We start from the raw sequence: 25,296 nt of genomic DNA, 5'->3' as shown, positions 1-25,296 counted from the left end.
TATAATATAAACACATAAACAGAGTATAAAACAAAAACATAAACAGAGTAAAAAAACAAAAACAGAGTATAAAACAAAAACAGAAACATAGTATAAAAGCGCGATGTCACCTCATTCTCTACGGTACCATCTTCTCCTCCAAACTCAATTTTGTAAGCCCATAATCTTTGTTTCTTCCTTGTTTTGGGATGAATTTACGTGTGTTTTTACAACTGAAGAAGAAACACAGATTTGGTAAAAAGAGGAAGAAGGAGAGAAGAGATGTGTATCTATAATAGCCACAATTTATTATATTGTTTATTTAATATTTATTTTAATAAATAAACTCTTAGCAGGTCACATTGGTCACAATTGAGGGGTAATATGGCTATTATTTATAATGTGATAATTGTGTATAGGTGAATTACGGGTTTTAGTTATCTAATGAATTATAATTTGTTTGAAGGTTATACAGCCCAATTTCCTTTATATTAATCATCTTACGCTCCTACATATTTCGCTACCCATTATTTACGTATCTATTCTCACCAACTACATATTTTGCCATGTTAGAATGTCATACATTAACTAGCATACAAATACACTTCCTTGATGTTATAATAGAGTTTGATCCGCATGTCCATCCAAATATTTTTTATTTATTTTATTGTTGTATAATCTTAAGATTATCATAAAAATTTAAAATATATGATTTACATTTTAGTTTTGTATATTATGTAATTCCATAATATTATATTTTAGGTTTTATTGGACAGTAGTAATACATAATGATTTGTTTTATACATTTCACTTTGTTAAGCTGTTATTACATATTAATATGTGTTTGCGTAAAGTATAATAAATTCAAAATCTAAAATAATGAAATATAAAATCTCCTTTTCAATTTTTTTTTAAATTTTTACAGTTTTTTTATGAAATTTCAAATTTATTGAACAGAGCAAAAAATGTTATTTACATGTAAAAAAATAATCTGGAGCCTATAGAATTTTATCTCGTATGATGGAACCATCGCTGGAGAAGCCCTGCATATTTACTCTCTGGCTTGTATTTCAGTGAAACAATTCTGTTTCTCATCATCTTGTCTATAGCTCTCTTCATTTGCTCAACCGCAGTCCCGGTTGTGCCATGTCTTCTTGCATTTCACTCTCTCCATGGAGTGTACACTACTAGCTGAAATAGGAGTTTCAACAATACCACATCAAGTCTCTGAAGGAAAGATCATTGCAGCTGATTCAAAGTTGTTTGTCAGCTCGGATTAGTGTGAGATCTTAGTAGCGGGTGGGCTACGCTGTCCCAAATTGTGAATGAAAAAGGACAACCAAAGAACAGGTAGTTCCTTGTCTCATCCCTTTCTCCACAAAACACACATCCCTGGGTCACCCCGCATGTCCGCATCCTATCACCAGTAGCGAGCATGTTCTTAACTGCCAGCCAAGTGATGAATGCGCATCGGGAGATTCCTTGCGGGAACCAAACCACATTCCTCCAATCAACTTTATCCCTCTTAGGTCTCGGTTGTTCCCATGTTCTAGCAGCCGAGAAGCATGCTCTATATTCATTTTCTCCATGCTTCCAGAGTACAGAATCCTTCCCGAGTTCAGGATCCGGAACGGCTTTGCACATGATTCTTGCGTAGAGAGTGTGGAAACGTCGGCTTCTCCTCCCCAGGATGTTCCACTCCCCGTTGCTTACAGCATCACAAACTTTAGCATGACGAGAAATACCCAGGTAGGTGGTACCAACTGCCCGGTAATGTCAATCAAACGGCCAGCTTCCTTCTAGTTATCAAACCGAAAGTGCACTGATTTACCATTCCTAACTTGAACCCGCCAAAACTGGTAGGCCATGTTATGGAGTTTCAGGAGCTTCCTCCAAATCCATGAACCCTTTGTGTCATCCCTAACATCCCAAAAAGAACTGAAACGAAGTAGATACCGCCTAGTCCAAATCACCCACAAGGAGGAGTCTTGCGTAAAGAGCCTCCAAATTAAGTTTAGCGCAAAAACTTTAGAAGAATCCCGAAACCTCCTAACATCCAGTCCTCCCTCCTCTTTTGGATAACAAAGATCTTCCCAGCTAACTTTAGCTTTGTGAGTTTGAGTAGGCGAACCCGACCAAAGGAACACACTACACATACTTTCAATTGCATCCATGCACTTTGCTGGGAGGATGAAGGCAGCACTCCAAAAATTAACTATGCCCGCGATTACCGATTTTATCAGCTGGAGTCTTCCTGCAAAACAAAGGCCTTTATTGGACCAACAGAGCATCCTGCTCCTTATCTTGTCTATCAGCGGCTCGTAGTCGAGACTGGTGAATGACCTTGTTGTCAGGGGCAGTCCAAGATAGCGAATGGGCAGTGTTCCAGTCCCAATGCCCATTTCTCTAGCAGCAGTTACTAGTGCAGATGTACTCCTCAAGATGTAAAGAGAGTAGATTTAGTAGCGTTTATACGCAGCCTTGAGATCCTCACAAAGTGATGCATAACCTCAATAACCCCATGAAGCGAGGCAGCAGTACCAACCGTGAAGACCAAGATGTCATCTGCAAAGCACATATGGGTAAGATTTACTTCTCGACACTTGGGGTGATATCCAAACTTCCCGGTTTCTGATGCACGATTTAGAAGCTTGGAGAGCACGTTATTAAGAATAACATATAGGTAAGGAGAGAGTGAACAACCATGTCTAATACCCCTAGCGCTCGTAAAGAAACCTTCAAGGCTGCCATTAACTGAAACAGAGAAAGCTGCAGTTGAAATGCAGATCCGTACCCGATGAATGAACTGTAGAGGAAGACCCATAGCTTGGAGAACTGCCACAATGAAGGACCATTTCACAGTATCGAACGCTTTAGAAATATCAAATTTGATTGCACACTTCTCTTTATTGGTCGTGCGGTGGTTCCCAGTAACCAGCTCAGATGCCAATAAGACATTTTTCAACAGTAACCTCCCCTTGAGAAATGCACTCTGATTTGGTTTGATAGCATAAGGAAATATGACTTTGAGACGGTTGGCAAGTACCTTAGAAATGACTTTGTACAGGAGGTTACAACATGCTATTGACATGTAGTCTTTCATCGTCTGAGGGTCATTTATCTTTGGTATTAGAGTGAGATTGGTAGCATTCACTCCGGTGGGAAGGAAACCATAAAGGAAAAAGGACTGAACCGCTGTGATGAAGTCCTTACCTATGATTCTCCAAGCTGCGACATAGAATTCCTTGGTATAGCCATCCGGCCCGGAAACTTTGTCATTTAGCAGTGAAAGAAGGACAGCATAAATCTCCTGTGGAGAGATGGGCCCAACCAGAACTGCATGCTGCCTCACTTGTACATCTATAAGTCAGCAGATCCTGAAGTTCTCCGATAGAAATCTTATCCGTATCCCAATCCTGAATCTGAAGGAATTTCTTGAAGTGGGAAACAATCTCTCTTTTAATGTCGGTGCTAGTAGTTAGGATTTCTCCTCTTTCATTGACCAGACGTCAAATCGAGTTACGAGCTGCCCTGGTCTGCGCAAAACGGTGGAAGAATGTGGTGTTCTGATCCCCAGCTTGGAGCCATCTTATATAAGACTTCTGCCTATAGAACTTCTCCTTGATTCGCGCTAGTTTATTCCACTTGTCTGAAGCTGCAGATGCTTGTGCGATGTTCTAAGGACTTGGGTCAGTGAGGATTCTGTTTTGGCATTCACATAGTCGAACCTTTTATGATCGCACTGGTGCAGAAGATTTCTAATGGATCACATTGATAGCTTTGAAGAGATCTGTAGCACCACTCTTGCCAATGGAGTTCCAGATTTTATCAAGTGCATGATATTTCTTTTATCTCTCGCGGACAAAACTTTTAAATAGTTGAAATCATTTCCAACTGGGTCTTAGACATCATGGTAAGAGTGTCGTTCAGCGTTCTTAGTACACTTACACCAAGAAAAAACGATTACACTAAGGAACAAGTTGGGATAGTTTTTGCAATTACAAAAAAAAAATTATTTTAAAAATGTGATTTTACATGAAACTTTAAGAGAAGTATACATAAAAAGATTAATTTATAATCGATTTTTTTAACATTTTAGTCACACAAAACTATCATCTCTTTGTAGAGTATACTTAATGCGACGTCTACTAAAAACAGTTAAAGTTTTGGTCAAATGTAAATCTGACCTCTAGAAATCTAGTGAATTCATATTTCAAAAATAAAATTAATGATACATCATGAAGAGAAAAAAGTTAACATATCTTTACATTTTTGATAAATAATTTATTTCTAATATTTTCCAGAGAAAATGTATTTACAATTAAAATCGCATTAAAATAATTTTTAATAGATAAACTATGTTTTTAAATTATTGTATCCAAATAATATTAGAGAAACCGTCAATACAAAAGTTTTCTAAAACTCTTCTATTAAAAGCTAAAATATTATATATGAACATATTTATATTTAACTTACATTTCAAAACTTTGATAATCAATGATGCATAACGAGAAATAAATAAATTAATATATTTTGATATTTTGTATTCTAAAGATATCATGGAATTGATCTTATATTTATAAAATATGATTAAAAATATGTTAAAAGCACACCAATTATTTATTTATTGTTATCAAAATAATTATAAATAAATAAAAATAAAAACTGTAACAACAAATAATATAAAAAGGTTGCAAAATACTCTTATGTGAATGAATCATATATTAACTATGAAAAGATTTATATTTTAATATTTTCTAACATTTAAAAATTCAACCCCAAAATTTCTAAAGTATGTAATTAGTAGAGGTGGACGTTTCAGTTTAAAATCAAAATTAGTTTGGATTCGGTTTATTTAGGTCTAACAAAACTTTAATCAAAAACTGAAATTACTTTGGTTTTGTTCGGTTTAGTTTAGTTTTGTTTGTGCACTCAATTCAATCTATAGTTAATTTTTAGTTTTGTTTTAGTGCATTACAAAAATATAATTTATAAAAACATAAAAATCATTATTTGACACTAGATTATATTTTCTTCATATTTAAACGTAAAAAAACATCACAATAAAAATATAGAAGATATAATTTAATAAGTTTATATTATTATATTGAAACTTAATACATCATAGATAATTTTTTATGAGATTTATATTTTTTATATTTTTAGTTGCATTTCTTCTCGTTATTTAGAAGTAAAATGTAGAAATTACGTTTATTTGCTTAGGTTAAATGATTAAGGGCAATTATTTCAAAAGATCATAAAAAAAATTCATCAAAAGAGCACACAAGGAGTAATAAAATAACTATTTAAATAATTAATAAAATTAAATATAATTTTTATTATTATTATGAATAATATGGTTTTTAGTTCAAACTTTTTTCTTCTTTTTTCGATTTTTCAAATTTTTATTTTCCAAAAATTCTTTTTGAAACTAAATGTTATTTTAATTTTTATTTTAATTTACTTACCTTTAAAATCCTAAAGTCTACCCTATATAGACTAGTTAATAGTAGAAGTATAAATATCTATTTACATATTTAATTTAATAAAATATTTTGGTTATTTTTAATCTTTGTGTGCTATATTTATCATAAAAGTTTTAATGTTATCCTTGAAATTTTGTCAACGGTTAAATATTTTAAATTTTAATATTATTAGTATCAATACTATTAAAATAGGAACATGACATATTGGTATAAGTGTAATTTAATTATTTTAATATAGTTATTATAATATCTTATTAATCATTTAAGAAAAATATTATACAAATAAAAACATGAATATAATTAAAAATATATAAAAATAATTTTTAAAAAAAATGTAAAACAAAAAAAATATACCTCTAGTATTTAGTTAAAAACAGTTCAGTTTTTTTTTTGTTCCGTATAGATTGGGTTGGGTTGGTTTGATTTGTTTTTTTTATTAACCACTAGCAATCAGGTCCAATTGTCCGTAACCCAAAAAATTGGGTTGGAAAAGAAGAGACCCACTCTACTCCAACAAAAAGGTTTATAAGCATTTCTCTAAACCCCAAGACATGGAAGAAACCAAAATTAAAGGGTTTAGGTTTCGACTTTAGTTTTGCTGCTTCCTCAGATTAAAGGTTTGGTAATGGCGGTAGAAGAGGAGGCGGAGAATGAGAGTGACCCCGAGGAATTGAACCGAATCTTGAGAGATGATGATGGTTCGGTTAAGGATGAGAAGAAACAAGAGTTCGCGGCGTTCCCGTACACGCCCTACTCCATCCAAACCGATTTCATGAATGCCCTCTTTCGTTTTCTCGACAAGGGTGGCGTTTCCATGCTCGAAAGCCCCACTGGTAGCTACACACCCTTAATTTTCTGATTTATTTATTTATTTTTGTTTTTATCAATACTCTTAATACTCTCAGGGACTGGAAAATCTCTAAGCATTATCTGCAGTGCTCTACAGTGGCTCGTTGACCGTAAGCAGAAGAAAGTCAACTCTGGATCATCATCCGACGACAAGGTTGTTGTTGATGGTGGTGAAGAAGATGAATCCGAGCCCGATTGGATTCGGAATTTCACTGTAGTCAATGATGACAAGGAGACCATCAGAAACAACAGGAAACACGCCAAGGAAAAAAGACCCTTCCAAGGAGGGGAGGTTTCTGTAAGGAAGCACGAGGCTGCTTCTGGTGGTGATGATGAGGTGAACGAGCAAGAGTTTTGTTTGGAAGAATACGAAAGCGAAGAGGATTCTTCTTCTTCATCTTCAAAGAGAAAACCACCTGTTGGAGGAGGTGGTTTTTACACCTCTTCAGAGGATGATGAGGAAGAAGATGACAAGGACGAAGAAGGAGGACTCAAGGTTTTCTATTGCAGCCGAACTCATTCTCAGCTTTCCCAATTCGTCAAGGAGCTGAAGAAGACTGTCTTTGCCCAAAACATCAGAGTTGTTTGTTTAGGCTCTCGAAAGAACATGTGCATTAATGAAGGTTACCATTATATCATTCTTTTTTTTTTTTTTTTATCCATTGTGTGTGTGTGTGTGTGTGTCTGATACTCACAATTGCAGATGTTCTTAAGCTTGGGAATGTGGGCAGAATCAACGAGAGGTGTTTGGATTTGCAAAAGAAGAAGTCTTCTCAAGTCTCTAAAAAGAAGGTAACACATTATCATCTTGTTAGCATCTAAGTTCTTGGGTTTAACTAATGTGAAGCTTAAACATTTCAGAATTTAGGTACAAACGTAAGGGGAGGACGAACCAAAGCATCATCTTGCAGATGCCCAATGCTTAGGAAACAGTCACTGCAGAGAGAGTTCAAGGCCGAGATTCTCCAGCGAGAAGCCATGGACATTGAGGATCTTGTCCAGGTTGGACGAGAAATGAGAACGTGTCCTTACTACGGTTCTAGAAGACTGGCCCCTGCTGCTGATCTTGTTATTCTTCCCTATCAGTCTCTTCTCTCAAAGTCTTCACGAGAATCTCTTGGCTTAAAATTGAAAAACAATGTTGTCATTATAGACGAGGCTCACAATTTGGCTGACACTCTCCTCAGTATGCATGACGCTAAAGTAACAATGTCACAGGTAAAACTGTCGTTTCCATCTACTTTTTAGAGGGCACTGCACTTTTTACTGTGTAAGTACGAGTTTGTTGTAGCTGCTTTGCTGATACTTAATCGATTCATATTGTAGTTGGAAGATGTACACAGCAGCATAGAGAGTTATCTTGGAAGATTCCAGAATCTCTTGGGAGCTGGAAACCGTAGATATATCCAAACTATGTTGATTCTCATCCGAGCTCTCCTCAAACCTCTTGCCACCACCAGTGACAGGAATCTCAACGGTGGAAATAGTGGGCTTGATACCTCTAAAAGCAGCAAGCCTTGTGGTGGTTGTTCGATGGCAATATATGACTTTTTGTTCTCTCTGAATATAGACAATATAAACTTGGTCAAGTTACTTGCCTATATAAAGCAAAGCAATATCATTCATAAGGTAAAATGGTCCTTAATATTCTCCTGTACATTTCCCTTTTCTCACCTTTGATATTCAACTGTCTGCCCTGCTCAGGTGAGTGGATACGGAGAGAGAGTTGCTATGTTGCAAAAGGACCCAGCAGCGGCCCATGAGGAAACGAGCAAGCTATCAAGTTTTAGAGCTTTTTCTGATATGTTGGTGGCACTCACTCATAACAATGGTGATGGGCGGATCATAGTCTCTGGCCAACAAGGAGGGTACATTAAATACGTCATGCTCACTGGAGCAAAGTTATTCTCGGAGGTTGGCCCTTTCATACATCTCTTCCTTTCTTCCCAGAGTCCGTAGTGTTTCTTGAATTCATCAATGTAAAAGTTTGTAGGTGGTTGATGAAGCTCATGCTGTCATATTGGCCGGTGGGACTCTTCAACCTATAGAAGAAACAAGGGAACGACTCTTTCCGTGGCTACCATCAAATCAGCTGCAGTTCTTCTCATGTAGTCACATTGTTCCCCCTGAGAGTATAATGCCAATCTCAGTTTCACATGGTCCGTCTGGTCATTCTTTTGACTTTAGTCACAGTTCAAGAAGCTCAACAAAAATGGTTATTGATCCTAACTTGATTTATTCCTCCAGCATTAATTAGATTTGAGAAAGATACTGATATTTTTTTGACTTTTTTGGGAATGGTTGGCAGATACAGGAGTTAGGATTATTGATGAGTAACCTGGTGGCAATGGTTCCTGAAGGAGTTATCGTCTTCTTTTCCTCCTTCGAGTATGAAACACAGGTGCACACAGCGTGGAGTAACTCGGGGATACTCAGAAGAATAATGAAGAAGAAGCGTGTGTTTAGAGAGCCCAGAAGAAACACTGAAGTCGAAGCTGTTCTCAGAGATTACAAGGAAGCGATAGAAAGCGGAAGAGGGGCAATAATGCTAGCTGTGGTTGGTGGGAAGGTGTCAGAAGGAATCAACTTCAGCGATGGGATGTGTCGTTGCGTTGTGATGGTTGGTCTGCCTTACCCCAGCCCTTCTGACATTGAGCTTTTAGAGAGAATAAAGCATATAGAAGGTCTTGGAGATTCGGAATCATCGTCGAAACCTAGTCTGACTTTGGTTGACGACTCTTACTACAGTGGAGATGTTCAAGCAGGGTTTGGAGTGTTGAAGAGCTGCAGACGGAGAGGGAAAGAGTACTATGAGAATCTGTGTATGAAAGCAGTTAACCAATCAATCGGTGAGTTTTGTTAGTTATTCATGATTGGACTCAGAACAAAATGTTAGAAATGTTCTTACCTGTTTGCTTTTTTCAGGTAGGGCAATCAGGCATGCAAAGGACTATTCAGCCATTTTGCTGGTAGATGCTCGATACGCCAATGATCCTTCCAAAAGAACATCTCATCCGTCCAGCAAGCTCCCAAAGTGGATCAAAGATCATCTTATTTATTCCACCAAAGGCTATGGAGACGTTCACAGATTGTTGCACCAATTCTTTAAACATAAAAATGTCGAAAAATCATCCTAAAAATAGCATGTCAGGAGTGGTGGCTGTAACTATAAGAATGAAGCATCTATGAGAGAAAATGTTGGAGGAGGTCTCATGTTGGGTTCCAATGGCAAACAAGAAGAAAGAGGTATTGTAGTGTAGATATAAAGGCTTTCTATTTGCCATATGTTTCTCCATCTTTGGCCATATATTGTCTGCAATCGATTTTGGTTTTTGTTGATCATGTCTTGATAACGTGCTTCCATTTGTTCTGATAAAAAGAAAATCTTCTGTTTGTTGTTGTACAGTTTTAACGTCATAACAGGAGTAGGGGTTCGTGAAGACATATGTTCTCGGTTTTGAAAAGTGTTGATGCAGAGAGAAGACTTTGGTTGAGCGAGTCTCTTTGTTTATAAATAAATTGATCTCTGGTATATTGTCAAGTGATACTTACAAAACAGATTAAAAAAAAACAGAAATTAGTGTAGATGCACCCAAATGGACCATATATTAGTCTTATACCTTTAGTGTTGAGTCCATATTTTTATGACCGTTTTAATCCTCTGAGCTACATGTTCCTATGACATCTAGACCATGTTGCATGACAGAATAATACTGATACACTGTCATGCAATTAATATATTAAAATCTTCCTATAGCTGTGTAGTGCTTTAAACATAGCCACTCTTTCATTTTTCAGATAATAGTTTAGTCTTCTTTAACATTACAGTGGCCGTTACTAATAGACACATCCCACTAATAAATGCAACTTAGCATCTTTGTAAGAGCATCTTTATAAGTGTAACTCTTGAGATAGTTTTAACCATATGGACCCACATTTTTGTTAAAATCTTTCCTTTTCTCCTCTTATGCAAGAGGCAAGTTTTAAGCTTTTTGCAGGTTCTACTTTTCTATTCTTCTTTCTGATTGGTTAAATTTTCTTTTTTGTTTTTAATTAAGAAGAAAAAAAGTTTAAGAATCATTTTTAGAATTACACCTATAAAGATGCTCTTACTATCGATTAACCAACTTCGTAACAACGAATTTATGAAACATATTATTATAAATCTGTGGATAATTTTGAGATGGTAGATATCAGTTTATTTGTATTAAATTAATATATATATATAATTTTACATCTGTTTCGCCGTAAGTGTGTATTATCAATCTAGCAACAAATGTTCAACTAAATTTTACCGTATAATTCAAAATTTGTGAAAACAGCGAAACTCTCTCTCCCCGTAAGTCTCTCCCCTCTTGCCCTCTTCTTCAAAGCGCGTGGTTCATCGGCTCTGACGTCCGGCGAGCGCGTGAGCGCCGCGGCCGGCGTCGGAGGCGCCCCTCTGTCCCCTGCTCTTGTTTTCCCTTTGCTACTCTCCGATTCCTCTGTCTCTCTGCCGACATAACGCGGATCTGGGGTTGGGTTTCTTGTCGGCGTCTCCACTGCTCGCGAGGTGGGTGTCTCCGGTGTGGTCTCTGCAACTTTTGGATTCTAGTTGAGGTTGTGAAGGTGGTGGCCTAGGAAGTGGTCGGCTTTTGGGTCATTGGACAGATCTATTTTCTCCTCAGATCTGCTCTGATTTTGTTGTCGTTGACGAGTGAGGCGGAATGTTTCTTTCTTACTGGTGCTGCGTCTGTTGTGCGGCGAATCCGGTGGAGGAAGCATCCTTCAACTGCGGTTTGGTTCTTGGTTCTCTTCGGTGTCGGAGAAGTCAAGCCTCTCTCGCTCTGTTGTTAGGTGAGCTTCGTGGGTCGTTGACCCAATGGCGAGACGAGTCTTGAGGTCCGGTTCGCAGGAGGGTTTGGTTCTGGGCTTCTGCTAAGGCTCGTGTGGCTAGATAAGTAGTGGCTCCAGCGGTCGTCTATGGCCGGATGGTAGGCTGCTTGTCGAGCAACGTCACCTCGTCCTCTCCTCTCGCGGCTCCCTTACAAGTTCATCCGTGTGGAAGCGCCCTGTCTGGATTTTAGCCTCCTTGTTTGGTTTGTTGTACTTCTGCTGGCGACACCGGTTAGAGGGTTTCACATCTGAGTTATGGGTCTTCGGTTCTCGAAGTCCACAAGTGTCGAGCCGGTTCTCGGGAGTCATTGACTGGCTCGGTGTCAACACTTGGTCATGTTCACTTCCCGGTGTGGTGTTCGTGGCTTTCTTTGCAGGTTGTGGAGGAGTTCTTGTTTGGTGGTGGCAGCAAAATCGGCCCGTTTTCTTGCAGGTTGGTTCGGTGGCGGCAGTAGCGGGCACTTGCCCGGTTTGGGACTTGGTTTCGAGCGCTGTGTGTGTTGCGTACGAGCCCGGCTTTGGTGGCGTTTACAAAGCCTCTTGTGGTAAGTACCTGAAATCATTCCCTATTAGTCGTCTAACGCTTCATGGACATTGACGGTTATGAGCTTTGTGGAGTCCATCGGTTACCAGCTACTCCTGAGATAACATGGGAATTTCCGGCATCCGTGGCAACACGGAGAACCTCACATTCCTGTGGGTTTTGTCAAAGGTTGAGAACGGCAACTGATTTCCGAAGAATTTCAAAAAACAAGCTAGTGGATTGTGCCGGGTTTAGTGGGCGGGCGAAGCTAGTTTTGTAATAGTTTGACTTTGGAACTTTTGTTCAAAGCAGGTTTGTAACCGAATATGAATTCCCGATTTATCGGATCGAATAAAATTTAAATTTAAAAAAAAAAAAAAAAAAAAAAAAAATTTACCGTATATCCTTGTCTCCAATACATCAATATAACTTACCCATTAAGACATACATTAGCTGATAAGTTCATACTTAGCTGCTAACACGTCCATTACCTAATATGTCTATTACCTAATATGTTCAAGTTCAATTGGTCATTGAATACATAGTTATGTGCTAAAATGTATATCAACTAATGTGTTTATTAACCACTAACTAACCTTTTATTAACAATTAGATATATATTTTCTTCATACAATTTCCTTATTATTCATTTTTTATGAAACAATTAAGTCGCCGTTAATGGTTTCAATGGTCGTTACCAATCGATATATTCCGCTAACACAAAACTTAACGACTAACAAACTATGTATCATATTTGTTATTAACGACCAACCAACTATGTAACAATGATTATATCTTAAATATTACTAGATCATGACCCGCGCATGCGCGCGGGTTTATCTTTTGATTTACATAATTTATATACATGTTGTATATTATTTAAGATTTATAATATAAAAAGTTAGAATGATCCAGAACCAAAAAAAATTGACCCGTACAAAAAAAAATCAAATACCTACTTAGATCCAAATGTTGAGAACTCGAAGAACTCATACCTAAAATGAACATATTTATACCCGACCCAGTGAGCTAAATTTCAAACATAATATCTTTTGTTATATTTTTAATTCATTTTTTGGTTTGGTGAGATTTACTATTTATTCGGAAGATTTTTGGCTAACTTAATGGTATATATTCGTAGGTTTTTTTTTTTTCTGAACAGAAAAAAAAAAGATTTGGGTCTTGATTAAATTTATCTTATATAACAACTTGCTGCTATAAATAATTTTTATAAAAACTAATTTGTAACAGTAATATCATTTGTGTTATAAATTAGTATATCATGGCTTATAGGTTCAAAGTGTATAGAGTTAGTCGTCTTCATTGTATTGCTAATACTGATAGATGCAAGTTAATGAATACAGATAATATATTGTATTATTAGTAATTTGTCGTATAGTATTATATGTTAGTAGATGTATTATTAATAATCTATCTTATAGTATAATATGCTAGTAGATGTATCTAGCTTATAGTAAAATATATGCAATATAAGGAAACATGCGTAGTGGATATAATAATAAGGTAAGAAGTGAAAAACTATGGTAATAGTTGATATTAATTATTTATAAAAAGACATGTCTAATAATAAGTAGATTAATATAACATTAATTACATAAGGTCCAACTTTAAAATCCACCTAGAAGAAGTTGTAATGTTTCTGTTTTAATAAGATAGATATAGCAATTAAGTCGCCATTAATGGTTTCAACTAATGTGTTTGTTAACCACTAACAAACTTATTATTAACAATTAGATCTATATTTCCTTCATACAATTTGCTTATTATTCATTTTTATGTAGCAATTAGGTCGCCGTTAATGGTTTCAATGGTCATTACCAATCGATATATCCCGCTAACACAAAACTTAACAACTAACAAACTATGTATCATATTTGTTATTAACGACTAACCAACTATGTAGCGATAATTATATTTTAAATATTATATATCATATTTTTTTGAACATAAACCTATATAAAAATATATTTTTGCATTTATATATAATTGTATAAAATTTAATAGTCAATATTACACATAAATTGATATATTAATGAATATGAAAGCATTGAACAAAAAATGAGGTAGGTGTTAAAAAAACAAAAAGAAAATATTATTACCATTAGAAAAACTGCATAAAGGCTGCTAAAGGGAAAGTGGACTCTGCTGTGCGTCAGTGAACTCTGCTGTGCATCAGTGAACTCTGCAACGTCAGTGATTTCTGTTCTGCTGCGTCAGTATATATATGTGAGAAAGAAGGACATTTTGGAAAATTCTAGTAACAAAGTGCATCTCACATGTTGTTTCTTTCCCATCATGGATACTTTGCTAATATAGAGTTCTAGTTGGGATATTGAGCTAAGAGCATCCTTATTGCAAGGACCAAAAATCAAGTCTCTTAGCATATTTTATTAATATTTGAAGATTAAGAGATAAAGTTAAGATACATGAGTAAAAGTGTAGATTATTGGTAGATACATTTGTTGGCTCTTAGTAATAAATCTTTCATTCAAAACATAACAGATCAAAGTAGTTTGTGATATGTTCCAATCAAACAAAACAAACAAGTTGATTCTTTACAAACAGGAAACAAGTAAAAAGAACCAAGTTGGTTCAAGATCCAACAAGTTGTTTATTACAATGATCCTATGATCTACAATCCAAGACCAAACAGGGACAGATTATAAACTATGATCGGATTATAAACATTGGCATCCCAGGCTGAGGTCCCATGTTGTTATACATCTCTGCCATATAATAAACAAAACCACCATGAAGAGCTCACAACTAGGGTAGACAAATGAGATCAGAGAGCAGACCAAGACGCAATACAGTAGACAAATGAGATCAGAGAGCAGACCAAGACGCAATACAGTAGACAAATGAGATCAGAGAGCAGACCAAGTAAAGGACCAAGAACAAGATAAAAACCATTGGTTTATCAGTCGCTGGTACTGAGGACAGAATGAAGGCAAGTACCTTTATGCAACAGGTCAAAAGCCTTGTTGATCTCTCCCAAGGTCCTGTTGTGCGTTATGTACTCATCCACTTTTATCTCCTGCATTTTGTTGGAAATTGTCACGAAAAATTCCAAAAGTGTTTGAAGGTTAAGATCACAGAGAATATTTTTTTCCAACCTTGTTCATATACTTCTCCACAAGCCAAGGAACTTGGGTTCGACTCTTGAAACCACCAAAAGCTGTTCCTTTCCATACATGGCCAGTCACGAGTTGAAACGGTCGGGTTGATACCTCTTGTCCTGATGCTGCAACACCAACTATAACCGAAGTTCCCCATCCCTGCAATATGATTGCCGTTTACAAAAACTTGTGGAACAGTACGGCGACCAACAAATTCCAGAAGCTGGTACTGTATCTGATCTCAGTCCTCTGCACACACACACAAAAAAAGACAAATGTTTTTTTTTTCTAAAGACAGTATGATCATATTCAGATTCTAATTAAACTTAATATGAATCCTAATTCAATTTCAGAAACAAAGAAGAGAAAGCTCCCACACAAAGAAAACAGAGTATTATGAGTACCATGGGAACCGCCGTGACTTCAACGGAGAAAACGGAGATGATGAGAAACGAGGCCGAGGCTCGAGAAGGAACTGGTGTAGATTTGATTCGGCGGTCAGGCTTTCGAGTAAACGCGAAATCGGTGTGGATTGCGACGATCTTGCTTCCCTCACGAAATTGCTTTGTCGAGAGAGAGAGAGAAGGAGCCGAAGAGAATGAATCAAGACCAAAGGTCTTCCCCTTCGATTTCCCTATCAGCTTCTGACACGTGCTCCCAAGGACCAGCCCAAAATGTATCCAAACCAAGGACTTTCATCAATGTCTCTTAGTTAATTCAACCTTTTTCATTTATTTTTAGCCCAAAATACATAAGGACCAGGTATAAGAGCCCACAATAATGATGCTCTAAATAACTCTAAAAAAAACACGATCTCCCTCTAATAGTGCGTGAGATTCCCACCACTTCCTGAAAAATTAAAAACCAACAGTGAAAGGAAAGGAGAAGAAACTTAGCTGCCACTAAGATACTTGTGCTTGAGATTAAGAGAGTAGGCGAGCAACATCACCTTAAGAATGGCTAGATATTCAGCTAGGGAGGAGAAACCAATTTTTTTTTTCCGTATCAAAATAAATAAAAATAAAAATCCGCTAATATAACAGGTTTCAAAACATTCTTTTGTAAATGACTCATATTAATTATGAATAGATTTAAGTTTTCGTATTTTGTCAAACATCCCAAAATCAAAGTAAAAAGGTGAAATTAAATTAAAATATTCACATATTTTGGATGCAAATTTTTCCTAAAATACCTTGGTAAAATTAGTAGTGCATTTACAAGACTGATAAAATATAATATTAAATTATGTATTCAAATTATTTTATCAAAATAAAATTAAAACAGGGTGAATATATATAAAATATAAACAAACATCAAATTTAAATTAATAAATATGAATTTTCCCGCAAGTGCGATTAGCTATTCATTTCTGATAGCTAATATTATGTAAAAAAGTTATTGATCTTTTAATTTTCATTGTAAAAGTACTTTTAGAATAAATTTTACTTAACAGAAGCACACCATTACAATGCTACACATAAATATTATATTTGATTAGAAGAAAACACGATTGCTTTATTGAAATTTGTTCATGTGAGAATTAACAAATCAAACACTACAATCCAAAAACCTGAAGATTCGGAAACATTACATACAACAAAGCTTTTCACTTTCTGTAAACATGAAGATGAAACAAACATGTTGACCAAAAAAAAAAAAGATGAAACAAACATTGAACCAGACAAACGGTCTTCTTCCATCACAAGAAACATGATATAACAATTTACCGGGGTTTCGTAGGGCGGAATTCAAATCCTTGAATGATCAAACCACTTTTCCAATGAGGAGTGTTGGTCTTAACAACACTTAACGAAATATCATCACAACAAGAATCATTGTAGAACTCACCAAGTTCAGCTTCCATCCACCCATCTTCCCTGGCCTTTGGTCGCGTTACATCTCTTCTTCGACCACGACCACGAGGACCAACAAAATATATCAACTTTTGAGAAGATTCTTGTCCAACCAACCCAACTCCTGCATCTACCGGCGAATCTCCCAAATTAGGACATCCTTTCTTTGTCTTGAACACGATGTAAACGGAGTAACGAGTCCCAGGAGAGAGGTAACGAGTATGCATCCCGCCACGAATCTCAAACCAACATACAGCTAGTAGCTCTGCTATTTTTTCAAACCTGCATGCATTGCACCAATATTTTATTTTCTTATCTTCATTAATCATCATCATCATAAAAATGAGTGACTACAATGGAATTGTAAACGGAGTCAAGTACCTAGATTCAGGAATTGAAATCCATCGCCAATATTGGGGACTAGTACCCCATATGATCGTCACTTCCGTGGGGGATAGCATGATACATCTTTTCCCAGTCGTTTTCTCTAACCAGAAGCTCTATCAATTTCGGAGATAGGAAAAAAAAAAATCTTAGAAACATTCAGAAAGCACACCCAAATTATTTAACTGCAGAGGTTTAATCACAATTATTCTCTAACATACTGAGAATGATGACAGATAAAACACATAACAAATAAGTTCACGTGGAAGTATTATCTAACAAAGTACTTTTAGTCAACTTAATTGTCTATTTCATTGACAGCAATGTAACTCTCCATTTTAGTTTAATACAACTCTACACATTAAAAGCAAAAAAAAAGTCAATGATTTATATAATCCATATTACTCTCATCTATATCTGAAATCCGACTGAATCACAGATACTCTCTCTCAGATCCTATATAACGAATTCATAGTCACAGACATGTATACCTTTTTGCCAGCTTCGATGAGAAAAGGATCATCGCAGAGAGAGAAATAAAGCTCCTTCTTGGAAGAGAAAACTCTCGACTGTGGAATCAGGGATGCATATTCGGAAGGAAGAAACTTCTCCCACACGGTATCGGACTTAACAGCCGACTCAAACGTTTTCGAAACAGAAGCAGCGACGCATGCGTCTCGTGGACACGTGAAGGAGATAATGCTGGAGATGCAGTCCACCGGCAATGAATCGAACGGTGACGGCCCGGAGATGTTGATCAATCTGCCATGTTTTTTTCCCATCGTTGTCTGCATCAAATCGCCTGTGTCTGGAAGCTTGAGAGAGAGAGAGACCTTAAGACTTTTTCTTTAATAATGAAAGACTTCTTGAGTTCTGTTTTAAAGTCGCTTATGTGATGACACGATGATAGAAGAATTATTTATATATATATATAATGGAAAAACAAAAGACTCGTGGTACCCGTGTCTTACATGTTTACGAAGCTTCCTTTTTGCCGTGTTCATCTCTCTCTCCTTCACCTACGCGTTTTCAGTTAATTCATTATTAACTGAAAACCATACCAGCACACAAACTAAACTATTTTATGAGTCATTGGGTCATTGGATCAACCACAAACAAACCATAAATCAGTTTAATATATAGTTGTATATATTAATACAAGAAAAATTCATATTAGAAAATATAGTAAAGTATTGCATATTTTATTTTATTTTTATTAACATTTTACATACAAAATATCACAATAATAATTTAAACAATTTAATGATTTCTCGTAACAAATCTGGAATAGAACAGAAAAAAAAATAACAAGATCAAAACCAATAAATATTTATACAGTATATCTAATCTGAATAATGAATAACTTTAAATCTTAGAAAATAAAAATATTAAAATTGTAAAAAATAGTTGATGAAAAAGCTAAACAAGTAAACAAAAGACCATTACTTTACTTATCTTTCTTCCAAACATAAATTGTAATAGACATTTGATCCGAAAAAAAAACTGTAAGAGACATGTACGAATCGTTCATCCTCACGTCTGCTTTTAGAATGGATCCTCTCAAGCGGGATTATATATGGTGTTACGGGTTTGTCGGTTGGACAGTGGATCTCTGTCGGATTTATAAATACTGTTGTTAACTGTAATTGGTTGTTTTTTTTTGCAGTAAAGACATTTCCATCACCATTTCGTAATTTACTCCATTGATAGAGTAAATGCAATGAAAAATGAAGTAGAGAATAAAAAAATAAAAGTATTACTCCATTTATAGAGTGATGCTTTTATTTTTTGTTCATTACTCTATTTTCTACTATATTTACTCTATAAATAAAGTAAAGAAAAAATTGGCAAATTGGGCAAATCGCAAGTTTGAAATTAGGGAATTGGGCGATCTCAAGTTTAAATTAGCCAATTGGGCAACTTTTTGTATTTGCCCATGTAAACTTATGTCTAAATATCCTTTGGGACCTTTGTCAGATTCATTATTTACATCTTTGCCATTTCAATTAAAATATATCTAAAATAAAATTTGTCACATCACCTCTCTCATTCTTTAATTTGTCACACCACCTCTCTCATTCTTTTTCTCTTTTCTTCTTTTTCTCTCTCCTTCTTTTCCACACCACCAACCATCATCTACGAAAATCATCTCCCTCTCCTTCTTTTCCTCTCATCTTCTTTTTCTCTCTCATTCTTTTCTACACCACCACCTTTACAGTTAAATTAACTGAAGAAGAAAAATCATTTTTTCTTTAACTGAAGAATAAGAAACCATTACGCTCATATACACTCCAAGCCCCTGTTTATGAAATTTATACATATGACACCTAAATGTAATATTTATACACTAAAAATGATTAAAATGAATGCTTAATATCATACAAAAATACTATATATCATTTATTAATTATTAAAAGTATAAATACTAAAATTTTTTATTAAAATTTAAAAATTGATTTCTTAAAAGTAATCTAATGAGAAAAATTATCTAGGTTAGATTTCGATTTTATTGAAATTTATTGTGACTGTATTACATATTACATTCTCTTAATTGTTTGGTTTTTTAAAAAAATATTTCATTATATTTCATTATCTTTTAATTGTTTAAATTATATTTCATTATCTTTTAATAATTTAGTTTTTAAAAAATCTTGAATAATACAAGATAATATAATGTCTATTTTCTATTAAAACATCTTATATCCATCTAAAATTCTAGTTTTCATGGCTGCGATTTTATTGATAAAAACTAAACAATTAATAGAAAATGTCTTTTTCTATTGAAAAATTATCTAGATTTTATTTCGATTTTATTGATTTTTTTTGTAACTGTATTATATATTTCATAATAAAAAATGATGTATTTTTTTTAAAGAAATCTTTCATTATATTTCATTTTAGATGTCTTTAATGTCAATTATTTATTGTTTAATCTTTAATTGTTTAGTTTTTTAATTGTTTAGCTTTTTATTATAAAAAATATTTAATTGTTTAGTTTTTTATTATAAGATGTATTTCACTTATTTATTTCAACATTTCATTTCTAAACAATCTTAAATTTTATATGAAAAATTATGTTGTCTAAATGAATGTGCTTCACATATATGAAAACACAATTAAACTAATATGTTAATTTATTTTATTGAATTTAATGAAAATATTTTGGTATATCTGTAAGACCCGAACCCGGCCGGCTAGGCCGCGGTCGATGCCTCACGTCGCTCGGTCCATACCCTGACCGAACCACTCAATTTTTCGATCTTTATCTGTACTTTCGCCTAAAGGCGAAGTCTATCTTGGACCTTAGCTTAAGACTACCTTAGTCATTCCCTAGCTTAGATCCTTTCAACTTATGCACAGCGGAATATTATCTATCAACCATTGGTCTAAAACCAATCTAATACTTGTCAGGTCGAATCACCTTAGCCATGATCAGTAGACACAACTACTACCAGCTCCAAGGTTGATCCTGAACCTAATCCAAGTCATACAATAACTGAGGTTCCATTCCCCTAACCATTCTATCTAGATCTATGCAATATTGCTAGATCATACCTTTGCCACATCCACGGAGCTTGATAGCTCTTTGTCTCAGCTGCCTTAGCTGTCTAGCTAGCTCATCCAGCTAGCTGAACTGAACCACTTCACTTGAGGTTCCCAACTCTCTTCCAGCTGATCGAGCTGCGAGGTAGCTTTGCCTAGCTCCCCATCCACTCGTCCAACTCCTCATTATACCTGTATAAACTCTCCCTTAGTTACTTAGTCATTCAACCAGCCATCCCCACTGACCAAGTATCTTTGGGAAGTCTTCAGCTACAAAAACAACCTCAAGCAAACATGCTCCAAAAACTAATTAAAATTCATGATAATTCATGATAATTCATAACTAAGAGAATGGTCAAGTCAGATTTCTCTGAACCGGCCTCGATCATACTGATCTCGCCCATGAACAGCCCATATGGCCATAACTGACCACCTCTAAATCAATGAGATAAAACTAATCTTTCACCATGATAATTCATGATAAATACCCATTAAGAGATATTTGAAGTCGGATCCTAACAATTCCCTCAGGAACTATCAGATCTCCACTTACCTGCCCAACCAAGGCCATGGAGAGATTTCTCTGAACCGGCCACTCCATGGTTCAGTACCTCCACGTCTGATCAACATATAATAGGATTAATAATGCCCACCAGTTCCTGAGTCAATCAACCAACCACCCCACATGACTCAGAACTGATGAGTCTTCACACATACCTAACCGGCCATGGAACTATGTCCCACTGAACCTGATTAGTCTTGCTCTTCTTCATGGCTCTCAGCCAATCCTGTACCAACCCAAGGTTGATACCTATCATACCATATGATTCCATTACCTCATTGCCACGGCCTGAAGCCATAGGTAATGCAAAACCATAGATCAGGTTCACTCATGAACCACCATGAATCACTAGTTGCTGTATAGCATCTAATTACCATCCCATATGGATGAATTAGTTCAACTATGATCCGCCCCTTTCTCCAGGGTCATGTATCCCTACAATACATCACAATATATGGTCTCCAAGGGCGTGCCATACTTGGCCTCATATGCACCTCAAGAGACACCAACATAAACCACAAAGTAATCATATGTACATGTTACCTTATACTTGATCTTACTAGATCTTGTGCTTCATGTATCATGTCCGGCCATGCTCCTCCATTGAACGCCTCTATCATGCCTTATCATATACTTCCAGTATTGATAAGATCCAACCATGGGTCGCACCCATCATCCATTTCATGGAACTTCCATGAAACCAGTTTCTGCACTGCATCCACCTTCAAGGCTGTACATGCCTTTGGGAGTGGAGTCCGGCCTTCTCCATTCTCTTCTGACCATTTGCGTGTGTTACCATGATGTAGAGGAAGCCTAGGGTGTGTTAATCCATGATCAAACACCACCCAAGGGTCGTGCATCACTTCCCACTTCAGTACCCATGAAACTGCCTTTCTACACACCACTGCCCTTAAGGCTGCTCTTGGACTTTGAGAGTGAATCCGGTCATCTCCCTTCTTCCCTGGCTATTTGGATGTGTAGTAAGGATGTATATGAAGCCTATGGCGTGGCAAACCACAATCAAAACACACCAGAGGTCGTTCTCACTCCCCTCTTGATTGCCATCAAAACTGCCTCTTTGCTGCCTTCAAGCCTCTTTGGTCTTGGATTGTGTAATCCGACCATCTCTCTGTTTTTCTCTGTTTTTCTTTGTGTTTCAGGAAGAAGAATGAAGCCCTGACGTGCCTGCAAAGGCACGGATTTGCCCTCCTTTTATAGAAGAATGGGCAGTTGCCTTTCCAAGAGTTGCACCTTTTCGGTATCATTTCTGGCCATTGATTTAATCAATGGTCCAGATCACACCTGTTCGCCTATGGCAGTTACCAGACGTCCCTGACAGCCCTAACTGCCTCTAGACACGTCACACACAAGCCTAGGCTGGTTGCCCAAGCCCCTGGTTCAACCACAAGTGCCCACCGGCTCACCGGCACACCCTGGTGGTCCACATGGTCCGACCACTGTCCGGACCTGGCCCAACTGCCCAAGACTTGAACACTCAGTCTAGCTGAGTTGAGCTGATCCCCAGCTGACCCAGCTGAGTGAGCTAGTTCATCCAGCTCAGGGAGCTGACACACTCTTCACTGAGCTACACTGAGCTGCACTACACTTCATTTAGCTGGCCGAGCTTGCTCACTGCATCGCCCAGCTGCCATACACTTTGTACAGCTCCTTTATACTTGTCTCCTTCTTGGTTTAGCTATATCTTAGCTTCCTGATGCCCTTAACCTTACTTCCAGGCAATGATACCCTTGTGTTTAGGTCACATGAGCTGACTGGTGCGTCTCCTTGCACCATGGTCGATCCTAAGGATCATATCCAGGATCGGGGACATGACAAGTCTCCCCCACTTAGAATGGATTCGTCCTCGAATCCTGTGGTGCTTACATCCCATATCATGACAAAGGTTCCAACTGAACTCTTTGCTTCCTGCACATCCGCTAAGGTTCATGACCCCAGTCACAACTTACTGGATCATTCCTTAACTGACCACAGCTTATCCCAGCTTGGCCCTATGCGATCTTAGTCCCTACTAGACTAACCGCCTCATACTTGACTTCTGTCCATCACCAGACATAGTCATACTTTGATCCTAGTCCATGACTAGATCATTTTCAGTCCTTAAGAACATACTGCATACGTCTTAGTAGATTTACCCAATCTCCAAGCTACTCAATGTATCAGTCAAGTCTTAAAGAACTCGATCACATTCCGGTCCTGTCCACTCCGGGACTCCACCGTCTCAATCCAACCATAGGTCAATCTCCGACTTGGTTGTGCTGCGACCCTCGTCCCTCACTGGACTTAGTCGACCTCATCTCAGCCATCTCGGCTGGTGCCAAACGATACGGACTTTTGGACATTGGGACCGTTCCCGGTTCTAGTTCGATCATGCTCGGGTCAGCCCCTGCAGGAGGCACACCCTGCAGCGCCCGAAACACATCCTTGAACTCTTGAACCAACCGAATCCTCGTCCGGGCTACCACCCCCTACAACCTCCTTAGTGTTAATGGTCGCCAACCAGGCCTCATGACCACCTCTCAGCATATTTTCCACCTGGACCGCTGAGATCACTAAGCATCCAGAGGTTGGTCGGATCCTTGGAATCTTGATCGGGGGTCCACACCCACTCTCAAACAGCACCCTTCCCCGGTGACAGTCTAAGGTGGCCCGATTCTTTCCAAGACCAATCCATCCCTAAGATCACTTTATGATTCTTAAGGCTAACCACAATCAGATCCACGGGCATCGCCCTTCAATGGATCATCACTGGGATGTCCCTAACAAGGCCTAGTGAATGCATCCTTTGGCCTCCGGCCGCACTCACTATCCCGGGATCATCCCCTATACAATACAAACAACCCTTTCCGATCATATCTGGACTCACAAACGGTGTGTAGCTCCAGTATCGAAAGGTACGTTGTTTCCACACCACCGATCATTAAGTACCTAGATGAGCAAGATATCGGTTTGATCACACATTTGAAAAACGTCCCATACCATTCTCCAAAGTGTCACACTTATGTGAATGTCCCATACCATTCACAAGAGTGTTTATAATATACCTCAATCCCCATCATACTAAGCCACTTAACATCGTATACCCAATCCATTCAAATTGATCTAAGGAATCCTACCTTGGCTTATACCGAGTCCCAGTATACTAGCCCTGTAGTGTCTCCCTTAAACCAACTTGAACCTCGCAAATGCTCACTTGTTTTGAACGGCCACCAAGGATACACTTACCCCCAAAGAGTGCTGCACGTTTCTTTCAACCTAAGCCACTCTCAGGTTCATGTTACTTCCCTGGTCCAGTCATCCATACAAGATCTTGCACTGCATCGATCCGTCCACCCGTCTTTTTTCCAGATAACTAGATCAACCAACCTTCTGTTTCAGGATCTTGCCCTTGGGGAGTGCATCTTGGCCAAGCTGGTTCACCTTGGAACTTTCCCGTTCACAAGCATGATCCCCTATCTTGCCTCAGCTCCCTTTGGCTCACCTAGTAAGGTTCCATGGTCATCTCAGTTTCCAGAAATAATTTCGGTTTGGAACACAATACCTTTGAGCAGTGAGTTGAGCTGAAGTTACAACCCAATCAGAAAACTCCACTCATCTGCCTCAAAAGGATCCACACTACCTGAGAAATACTTTTTCTCATCTGAGCTATGTGCTCCAGCACCCCAGGTAGTCCACTATCCAAGCTGCCCTAGCTGGTGGATCAATCTAGACCACCTCAGCTACTGGCCCAGCTTGATCATTAGCTGCCAAAACAGCTGCCCATCAACCGGTTAGTCCTCTCATTGTTTGCAACAATTGTTTGGATCAGCCCGGTTCACATCACAAGAGGATTCAACTTCCCCTTCCAGCTGCAGCTCAGCTCTCCCCACTAGAACCTCAGTAGGTTGAGCTGACTTACAGTCAATCCAGCTTCATTGTTAACTTCCTCCAGCTGATGTCAAACAATAAAACTGGTGGATTAATCACATCAGCATCTACTTGTCCGGATGCATGGGTGAACAACCACAACCCAACGATCCTAGAATCAAGCAGCTCTGATACCAACTTTGTAAGACCCGAACCCGGCCGGCTAGGCCGCGGTCGA

The 25,296-nt window shown here is 37.4% G+C and overlaps 2 protein-coding genes and 1 long non-coding RNA gene across 4 annotated transcripts in view; 1 reads left to right on the top strand and 2 right to left on the bottom strand.

Moving 5' to 3' along the window:
* Positions 1-18,002, bottom strand: part of LOC108833705 (F-box protein At2g02240) — a 31,064-nt gene extending 13,062 nt beyond the window's left edge. The window contains exons 1-3 of one of the 2 annotated variants that reach the window (XM_018607113.2): positions 17,581-18,000; positions 17,087-17,205; positions 16,322-16,987 (exon numbers count right to left, since the gene is read on the bottom strand). In XM_018607113.2, coding sequence (XP_018462615.1) covers positions 16,576-16,987; positions 17,087-17,205; positions 17,581-17,883 — 834 coding nt within the window. In that variant the 5' untranslated portion in view covers positions 17,884-18,000 and the 3' untranslated portion in view covers positions 16,322-16,575. Of the gene's footprint in view, positions 1-16,321; positions 16,988-17,086; positions 17,206-17,580 lie in introns of those variants that run through there. The other variant, XM_056988151.1, reaches the window with a different exon arrangement.
* On the top strand, positions 6,023-9,996 carry LOC108833704 (uncharacterized). The gene is made up of 10 exons (XM_018607112.2): positions 6,023-6,298; positions 6,371-6,937; positions 7,018-7,106; positions 7,176-7,532; positions 7,641-7,943; positions 8,019-8,228; positions 8,308-8,529; positions 8,623-9,163; positions 9,240-9,560; positions 9,721-9,996. The coding sequence occupies exons 1-9, from the start codon at positions 6,091-6,093 to the stop codon at positions 9,449-9,451; spliced, it is 2,709 nt and encodes a 902-aa protein (XP_018462614.1). The 5' UTR covers positions 6,023-6,090; the 3' UTR covers positions 9,452-9,560; positions 9,721-9,996.
* On the bottom strand, positions 14,230-15,533 carry LOC108833706 (uncharacterized). The gene is made up of 4 exons (XR_001946736.2): positions 15,257-15,533; positions 14,850-15,101; positions 14,692-14,770; positions 14,230-14,459 (listed from the first exon to the last, which is right to left on the bottom strand). It is a non-coding gene; the product is annotated as an uncharacterized LOC108833706 (long non-coding RNA).
* Positions 18,003-25,296: the final 7,294 nt, after the last annotated feature.

Source organism: Raphanus sativus, chromosome 6 (genome assembly GCF_000801105.2).
Source record: "Raphanus sativus cultivar WK10039 chromosome 6, ASM80110v3, whole genome shotgun sequence".
NCBI lineage: Eukaryota > Viridiplantae > Streptophyta > Magnoliopsida > Brassicales > Brassicaceae > Raphanus > Raphanus sativus.
This window is presented reverse-complemented; position numbering and strand designations above follow the sequence as displayed.

Coding starts and splice junctions, on each gene's coding strand:
- LOC108833704 (XM_018607112.2), top strand. CDS start 6,091: ATGGCGGTAGAAGAGGAGGCGGAGAATGAGAGTGACCCCGAGGAATTG. Junction 6,299..6,370: donor CATGCTCGAAAGCCCCACTG/GTAGCTACACAC, acceptor TAATACTCTCAG/GGACTGGAAAATCTCTAAGC. Junction 7,107..7,175: donor CTCAAGTCTCTAAAAAGAAG/GTAACACATTAT, acceptor TAAACATTTCAG/AATTTAGGTACAAACGTAAG.